The 9,729-nt window shown below is 43.2% G+C and overlaps 1 protein-coding gene and 1 long non-coding RNA gene across 2 annotated transcripts; one reads left to right on the top strand and one right to left on the bottom strand.

Moving 5' to 3' along the window:
- Window positions 1-985: 985 nt before the first annotated feature.
- On the bottom strand, window positions 986-8,491 carry LOC125298514. Its single transcript, XM_048249297.1, has 5 exons — window positions 8,386-8,491; window positions 7,957-8,179; window positions 7,188-7,341; window positions 5,891-5,997; window positions 986-1,686 (listed from the first exon to the last, which is right to left on the bottom strand). The coding sequence occupies exons 1-5, from the start codon at window positions 8,442-8,444 to the stop codon at window positions 1,393-1,395; spliced, it is 837 nt and encodes a 278-aa protein (XP_048105254.1). The 5' UTR covers window positions 8,445-8,491; the 3' UTR covers window positions 986-1,392.
- Window positions 8,060-9,167, top strand: LOC125298565. Its single transcript, XR_007194224.1, has 3 exons — window positions 8,060-8,144; window positions 8,804-8,928; window positions 9,110-9,167. It is a non-coding gene; the product is annotated as an uncharacterized LOC125298565 (long non-coding RNA).
- The last annotated feature ends 562 nt before the right edge of the window (window positions 9,168-9,729 follow it).

Genomic DNA, 9,729 nt, shown 5'->3' with positions numbered 1-9,729 from the left:
ACAAAGCAACGTGTTCCAGAAATGTTTTTGCAGTGGGAAAATGTAAAAATGACAAATGTGAATTTCCCCACATAAAATAATAAAAATGCACTTGAAGTACATAAAAGTTACTCATTGAGGCCGGCCAGCCAAAGCATGCTGTGGATTTCTATTTTCATGGTATGACTCTTGTCTGAGTGCTATGTGTGTTTTTCTTTAATATAACACATGATTTCTGATCAACAAATATTATCCCACATTTTGGGCACATAGCATCAGATAGATAACCTCACACCCATGTCAGTGAGACAGATGATCAGTCAACACATACAGTAGCTTACAAGGAACTACTGTATTCTGTCCTGGTTTGGCACCTCTCTGAGTGCTGAGAACCTGCCGAAGAAGATGAAGATGCTTAATGGTACTCCGAGAGAGGTTGTGATGCCCAGCGCGATCAGGACAGGAAGGGAATATCGACCTATCAGCAAAGCAGTGCTCTCGCTTGGGAATTACAGTAATGCAGGGTCAAGCTGCTGGAGAGGGCTCACCAGTGAAAGTCCATATGAATTACTTTAAGCTTTTATTGGTGCACTTCCCTAGTACTGGTTTTGGGTTGCCTTTCTGTTTATGCTAAATAAAATTGTTAATACAAATCTATACATTATTTGTGGTATCACACATCTGCCCCTTTGATGTGTTTTATAGCAACCCTCTTGGGCTCAAAGTAGTTATATAGCAACCTTCTTGGGCTCAAAGTAGTTATATAGCAACCTTCTTGGGGTCAAAGTAGTTAGACATAGTGATCTTCTTGGGCTCAAAGTGGTTAAACATATAATGATGAATGTAGGGTCTGACTGCTGGAGAGAGGACCATCACAAGTCCAGTGAAATTCTACATACATAACTTATTCTCTCAAAAGGGGCCTGGAGTCTTCTACCACCACCCCTAGGTTTTAGTGGAGTCCTCCCATGGGCCAACTCAAATAAACAGATCGCTGAACAGAAACAGATTTGAGGCTGGTTTATTCCAGAGAGCCCTTCAGGCACTGATATGAGATATGAGGATGTTAGGTGTTCAAACCTGGCTGTGACAAGAGCAACAGAGCAGCAATGATGCAATATATAGTGGAAATGGAAAAGGTGTGATAGCTACTCTGTGTGTGTGTGTGTGTGTGGTACATATGTCTCTACATGTGTCTCTACATGTCTCTCAACTCAAATTAACTTTGTGCGCTGCATGTGTATGTGTGTGTGTGTGTGTGTGTGTGTGTGTGTGTGGTACATATCTCTCAACTCAACTTAACTTTGTGCGCTGCATGTGTATGTGTGTGTGTGTTGGTGTGTGTGTGTGTGTGTATGTGTGTGTCTGTGTCGGTGTGTGTGTGTGTGTGTGCACGTGCAGTAGCCTGTGCTCTTACTGCTGGCTTCTCTCTAGCCCTGAGGCCTCCCCAGTCTCAGCCTGAGCAAGCTCCACCCTCCGGGGCCTGGGTCCCTCCGTGACCCCCCCACCCCGTCCCCATCCAGTGGTCTCCACCCTCCGCGTTAAGCTGGGCTGATGAAGAGGAGGAGGAGGAGAAGGGGGAGATGTGCCAGTTGGGAGAATCTTTAGTGTTGGTGTCTGCAGGGGCTGGTTTGACACACGGCCTGCTGGAAGATCCCTGGCCCTGTGGTCCCTGTTTAGTTCAGTCCAGGCGAAGGTCCCGTGTTTCTGGGGAGGGAACCAAAAAGAAGACGACAGACAGCGAGGGGGTGAGGTGAGGTTAAGGCAAGTCAGGATAAGACTAATTATTTATAGACAACACAATTACAATGAAAGGAAGCTAAGCTAAGCTAAGCGATGCTAAGCGATTTCTAACACTTTTTGTAACATTCAGCAAATATCTCATGAGCCGCTAGCTCTCCTTTCTCTGAGAACACGGTCTTCTTACACAGCCCTGGCTCTGTGAACTAGAAACAAACAAAGTGGGGGGCAGCCTGTCCCCAAACAATAACAAAACACTGGTTGGAGCTTCTCGGGGACCACTGAAGGGAGGAGTGAGCTACCGCTCTGGTGTGTTTTGTTTTAGCCTGGCTAGCGCCACCACTTCTCAATGAGACGTGGTCTGGGAACCAAACGTTCATTTTCTCGTATTTGAAAAAAATGCCCAGATCCGTTTATTGGGTGCCACGGATGTCTATCAAATGCGTCTGTGCATAGCTCATCATCGTCTTGCTTTCCCACCTGTTCTGTGATTGGTTCCCTATCTCAGGCGAAAATTTGCTTCATGGTCTCCAGGCTGCCTTAGCAGCGTGAATCAAATCGCGCGCAAGGCAGCATGGGAACACCCAGGCTAGTTTTGTTTGGTATTTGGTTCAAATATAAATGTGTTCTCTACTTTCAGTACAAATGATGAAATGAGGAAGACAAGGATTGCATAAATATGGAACTCCTAGTCCACTAGGGTTAGTCCACTTCCCTACTCCACTCCTAGTCCACTAGGGTTAGTCCACTCCACTAGCCCACCAGGGTTAGTCCACTTCCCTACTCCATTTCTAGTCCACTAGGATTAGACCACTTCCCTACTCCACTCCTAGTCCACTTGGATTAGTCCACTTCCCTAGTCCACTAGGGTTAGTCCACTTCACTAGTCCACTTGCCCACTAGGGTTAGTCCACTTCCCTACTCCACTAGGTAGTCCACTTCACTAGTCCACTTGCCCACTAGGGTTAGTCCACTTCCCTACTCCACTAGGGTTAGTCCACTTCACTAATCCACTAGGGTTAGATAAATGTGGAGAAGTGGAGAGGAGACTGTCAGGAGATGAGAGAGAAGTTGAGATCTTGTGTTGATGGCAAAAAAACAAAACGAAGCTCTGGAAAGAAATGGAGAGAATAAAGAATGAATATCTGGCAAGACGATAAGAGAGAGGGAGGCAGAAGAAACGGTGAAAAGAGGAGTGTAGGAGGGACCAGATGAGAACAACCAGTGGGCGGTGGTGTACAGCTGTGAGTTGATCTCATCTGCTCGAGGGTCCGTTGGGACAGAGAGAGAGGCCTACACTATACTACTCACACCCAGCCCTGAGTTGGAGTGGGCGTAGATTACTACTGCATAGTTAAGATAGGCATGTCATGGATGTTTTGTACACATGTGTATGTACAGTGTATGTGTATTATTATGTGTATTAAAGGTACTCTAAGCGATTTCTCGGTTTCTAAGCTAAAACATTTTTTTGTCACATCCTGCAAACATCACCTCATCATCCGTTAGCTGCCTGTGCCCTAAATACACTGTAAAAAAATGTGGTCTCTGTGGACAGCACAGGCTCCAAAAACGGCAGCAAAAACAACTTGGTCCAGCCTGGACCATAAAAACATAACAAACTGTTCGTGTTTAGGAGAGTTTCAATTGCACGGGAGGGAGGGGGATGAGCTAGCTCTCTGTTTTGTCTTAACGTCAAAAGAAGTGACGTTACCCAACATCGCTTAGAGCACCTTTAAGTGACGTTACCCAACATCACTTAGAGCACCTTTAAGTGTGATGTCTATCTACACAAATATGCCTAGGTGGGTACTTGTATGAATTAGAGCACACACAGCTGTTTATGTTCCTAATATATGTTGCCAATTAGACCTATGTGTTGGTGGTGGTGGTTGTGTGTGTGTGTGTGTGTGTGTGTGTGTATGTTTAAGAGAAGGAGATCATACATGCATGTCTGTGTGTGTGTGTGACAACATTTATGAGTATGTCTGCGCTTCTGCGCTTGTATGTGTGTGTGTGTATGACAACATTTATTAGTATGTCTGTGCTTTTGCGCTTGTGTGTGTGTGTGTGTGTGTGTGTGTGTGTTTGTGTGTGTGTGTGTTTGTGTATGTATGACAACATTTTATAAGTATGTCTGCGCTTGCATGTGTGTGTGTGTGTGTGTGTATGACAACATTGATCTGCATGTCTGCGCCTGTGTGTGTGTGTGTGTATGTGTGTCCCTCTTGCGTTGTCTGTGCGAGGTGCACTGAGACGATGACAAATAACAGATGCTGTGTCATGGCAACCCCTTCAATCGGTACATGCGGGGATCGGTTGCCGGGAGTCCTCGGCAGGACGTCGCCTCATCAACCGCGGTGGCGCGGCAGGAAAAAAAGACCCTCTTTTGTTGCCGTCCCTGGGTGAGCCTCCGCATACACAGCCCACACCGTCTGGACGGCAGCGTGCGTCGCACTCTGAGCACAATCCCCCCCAACCGACACAAACGCTGAGATGTGATACGGGGGAAAAATGCAGTCTGCAGATGCCAGAGTGGGTAGATTTTAGAATGCAGATATTAGATACTAAAAAACAATGAAGCACCTAGGACGTGAGAAAAAGTAAAAATGAATTGAAATAGAATAGAAATAGAGCATGTCGCAGAAATAGTAAAAAAAAAATACAAAATAAAAACATTTAAATAATTTGCAATTTTAATGGGTAGTAGTGACACTCATGATATGGGAAGTAACAGCGATGGTGCTTTATACTAAACTACTGTACGCTGATAGAAGCAGCTTTTCTGACAATGTAACCTGTAACCTATTAACGAAGAATAATACCTGTTTCATTATTCCTTGTTATTAGGTTACAGGTTAAGTGATTATTGATCTGCTTATATAACTAATTACAGGATCATCATCTGATGATTAATCAACTTGATGTTTACCAGACACTAGCTAGAGTTGACAGAGTTAATGTTTTCCCCATTGAAAGGATGACTGGATAATTACATACTTGAGCGATGATTAACAACGGAAAATTATGAACTCAATAGCTAATGATATGTATCTGGCTGTGATATAATGCTGATATGACATACACACACACACACACAAACACAAACACACACAAACACACACACACATACTGTATACACACACGCACACACATACACACACACACACACACACACACACACACACACACACACACACACACACACACACACACATACACACACACACACACACACACACACACACACACACACACACACACAAACACACACACACACACACACACACACTAAGGCCAGAGAGCCTGTATGGGCCGTGCGTCATGTGAGGATGTGGAAAGAGTGAGGGTGGGCAGGCCAGGGGGGGGGGGGAAGAAGCAGGAAACACAGAGTCATGGAAATCAGAAATCAGGCAGGATGGACCGAGGCCTGTTACAGTAAGTTCCACAACACAACAAGTGCCTGCCCACCAGGGGTGTAGTGGTAAAATAAGAGATGGGTAAACTATGAATTCTGTGATCACGGTAAGGTGGAGTGCGCCATGCGGTATTGGATTTTTAAAAAGTGGTGGAAGTTATTGTCCAATGTTTATAACAATACCAGTGGTAAATAGTTCCTAGAGTGTTGATGAGTGTATATATTGTGAATGTGGATAATACATTGTGATTTTTGAATGTTAGAAGTTGCAATTGGTGAATAAGCTCTTTTGAGAGGTGGATAAACTCTAATAAGAGGTGGATAAACTCTATTTCTGAAACTTCAGAGGTGGGTGAACTGCGTTTACTTGCATTTAGCCTCCACTACATCCCTGCTGCCCACGCAGTGGCGGCAGCATTCTTATGGCGGCCATTACTGTATGTCCATTATCTGGTCATGAGGAGGGCAGTGCTTCTGTGTTACATTTACAGTATACATGCATATGTACTCGTATGGTATGACTGCCTGCTTGAACTTGTATTTGTGTGTGTGTTTGTGTGTGTGTGTGTGTGTGTGTGTGTGTGTGTGTGTGTGTGTGTGGTGTGCATCTACATAGCCACATTCATCCATCCATCCATCTATCTATCTATCTATCCATCCATCTATCTGTCTGGTAGGACCCCGCCTCCCTCCCTACCTACTGGCCTATCTGTATGCTTTGATCTGTCTAGTTACATGATGACTGTTTCTTACCCCTCCTTGATACGGCTGGTTGAGTAGTTTTCTGGAGTCGTACTGGTGAGTGAATGAAATGTGCTCCAGTAAGGTCTTGGGCTGCCCCAGTGGATCCAGTGTTGGGACTAGGGACACACAGAAAACACACACACACACACACACACACACACACACACACACACACACACAGTGTTGGGACTAGAGACACACCAACAAAGAGCATCCCTTTGAGTCAAACCAGTTATGTGAAACTCTGACCAGTCAAAACCTGTGTGAATGTTACTTCATGGAGGAATGTTACTTCCTTCAGTGTCAGCACCAGCACACACCTTTGCTTTTTGCTCTACAAATAGTAATGTGACGACAATAAAAAAATAAAAAAAATTGTTAACGAAATGGATGGATTTCTAAACACAATTGGATGGATTTCTAAACCTTTACAAACAGATTAACATGACTTCTGCAGCTTCCCCCAAACAACTGCAATTTGTGGATGAAATACTGTACAATAAACATTTCACATGTACAGGAGACTTATAAGATTTGCTGTTTGTTGTTTGATGTTGGGAATGCGATGAAAACAGAATGCTGTGCTGTCATACCACTGCACTGATCCCTCCGTGTTTTGTTATACTACATAACTACTCAAGTAACACGGCTGAATATACATTAACGTTACATTATAAGCTCTTAACATGCTTCTGGTGACTAAAAGCTGTGTGAGAGATACTGATGGAGGATAATACAGTTATTTATAGTTTATCTCTCTCTCTCTCTCACACACACACACACACACACACACACACACAAACTCTCTCTCTCACACACACACACACCACACACACAAACTAGCCCCCCACCATTCTCTCTCTCTCTCACACACACACAGATACACACAAACACACACACACACGCATGCACAAGCACAAAGACACAAACTAGTGTAGGCGGGGAGACAATATTTCCATACAGACATACGGACTAGACACATTCCATGACACATTCACAGCTAAAAAAGGGGAACAGAGGGAGAACCAATGAAAGACAGAGAGACAGGGAGAGTGATAAGAGAGAGAGAAAGAGTATATATACTTTTTTGATTCCGTGAGGGAAATTTGGTCTCTGAATTTAACCCAATCGGTGAATTAGTGAAACACAAACAGCACACAGTGAGGTGAAGCACACACTAATCCCGGTACAGTGAGCTGCCTGCTACAACGGGAGCGCTCGGGGAGCAGTGAGGGGTTAGGTGCCTTGCTCAAGGGCACTTCAGCCGCAGCCCAGAGTGATAAGAGAGACAAAGAAAGAGGCTTACTAATGGCGGAGGCGAAGGTTCTGCCTCGCTCATCTTTGGCTCGAGTGGCTTGGGAAGGCGGGGTGGGCTGGTAGTCAGTCCTCTGGGTGGTGTCCACGCAGTATGGGGCCTTGGGCCTTTCACTGTCCACACTCTCAGTAGCCCACCATTTAAACTAATCAGTATAAATACATATATCAGGCTACTACTTTTACTGGTTAAATAATACAAAAATCTTAAATGTGACATAAAACCCCAAATCAGAAAAAGTTGGGACGCTGTGTAGCCTATCTATCTATCTATCTATATCTTTCTTTTGTTCTATTACAGTAATCTCAGTGCTAAGCATAAGTGGATACACCCATGCTAAAGATGACTAAAAAGAGGAATAAAAAATAATAATCTTTTGGAAATTGATCTTAAAGCCTTAATTTAAAAAAATGAGGAAAAATCCTAAATTTAAGGACACTTTCAATGCAAAATCTCTCAATGCAAATCAAACCAGCTATTACGCTAACTGAAATAAAACCATGCCAATCTCTAGGTATGGTGAAGGGTATGTGATGATGTGGGGCTATTTTAATAGGAATTTACTGTACATTTCATGGCACATAGTGATTACAGTGTCACACAAAATACCCGATTTTTAATGCACGAAGATCAATTTCCAAAAGATATTTTTTTTAATCCCTCTTTTTAGTCAACTTTAGCATGGGTGTATTCACTTATACTTAGCACTGTATCTGTCTATCTGTCTGTCTGTCTGCATGCCAGCGAACACTGAAAACACCTGTTCGTCCTTTGTGTTGTCCGTCTCCATGTGAACAACGGGTGCATTCAGGAATCTGACGTTGGTTCGAATGAACTTAGCATTGTATGGATGCGGTACATTGTGCGTCTTGAGAAGTTGGCTCTCTTCTGGAGATCGTGTGGCATATTTGTTATCTTGGGAAACCTTATCAGGTGGAATTATGTCGGGTACGTTCTCATCGAATATCCTGAAAGTGTTGGGGCTGCAACAGACGGAAAACATTTGTTCTCTGGCATCCTGCTTCTGATTAAGGACCACTTACGCAATCGTTTGTCTAATTGAACAAACGAACTGGCCAGATATCCAACAGATTGGTCAAGGAGATAATATTTAAAATGACCGGATAATTTAAATATCATTAATCGCATTAGCCTAATGATTGAGTTCCATTTCTATGATTATACTCACTGGACGTAGTCGTAGACCTTCTTTTTGCGCGGTAAACATATCTCCGCATGTTGGTGCATGGCTGCAGTAGGCTAGGGATCTGAGTGGGGTAACCTAGCTAACTGTAGTTTTGCATTCATGAAACTTTTCTTTAGGTCACTATTGACATGTTGCCATGCAACATCTGTTGACAAGCACTTCATTCCAATTTCGTCACAACTTCACCCATAGACTATGTGTTCACTTAATTTGGTCTAGAACAGCTTGTGGCGCATTCACAACGAAAGCGCTGGGTTTGGTGAACAAAAAAGTCCTTTAATCTCGACATGTTTTACAGTAAATCAAGTAAAGTCTAGTAAGTAAATAAGATGATGAATGAATACTTTTACATTTCATTCTCATCACAGTATGTCATTTTTTTCCGTGTGACATCTCTCAGATGCTGAGCTGGTTTATGGGCAGGGCACTGATACTTCCCAGCCGTGTTCCTGGTGTTCTGTAGTCTTCTCGCCAGCCACATCTGTCTCCTTTGATCTCCTGAGCCATTTTCTCCTGGACTAACACGTAACTCAATTACAGGACATCAGGCCAATGCCTCCCCTCCAACACACACACACACACACACACACAAACACACACATAGCCTACACAATGAAAAGTTTCATGGCAACAGCACACTTATACATTGTATGCATTCTGTGTCTAGAATTTAAACTGACTGCATAATTTTCCTTTATTTTCAAAGTGTTCTGCGAGATCATTTAGAAGCCCCCCCCTCGTATGGCTCTGAACGTCTGACCACTTTCACTGCAAGAGCTTCTGCTGAAGCTGAGCTATTTGGGAAATGAAAAATAAAAACGTGTGTAGGCTAATGTTTGCCACAGACGCTGCGTGGCTACAGCCGCATCTCCGCCATCTATACTGGCCCTGGCATGTGGTATTTTGACATCTGCTCTGGATTAAAGGCGGATGATGCCCAACAGATCCTGGACACATGACAATGGGATGTTGTGTTCCCATTATGATACCAGATTGTTTTGGGAAACTCACTTATCTCTCCTCTTTGTGATGCAGATGGACATTCACTTGTGGTGTCTGCTGCCAGTTTATTTTTTGTTCGCCTGGTATAATAGTTTGTAGTGGTGAGATGCACATCAATCATATATATATATATATATATATATATATATATATATATATATATATATATATATATATATATATATAGAGAGAGAGAGAGAGAGATAGATATATAGATAGATATATAGATATATGTTAACCTATTTATAAGAAAATGTTCTGTGTTCTACTGGTCTACTGTGTTTGACTGACCAATCAAATCAACTGTTTTGGAAGTCAATCATC

Source organism: Alosa alosa, chromosome 7, assembly GCF_017589495.1.
Source record: "Alosa alosa isolate M-15738 ecotype Scorff River chromosome 7, AALO_Geno_1.1, whole genome shotgun sequence".
NCBI classification, from domain to species: Eukaryota; Metazoa; Chordata; class Actinopteri; order Clupeiformes; family Clupeidae; genus Alosa; species Alosa alosa.
The sequence above is the reverse complement of the archived record's forward strand: the minus strand, read 5'-3'. Positions and strand labels throughout refer to the sequence as shown.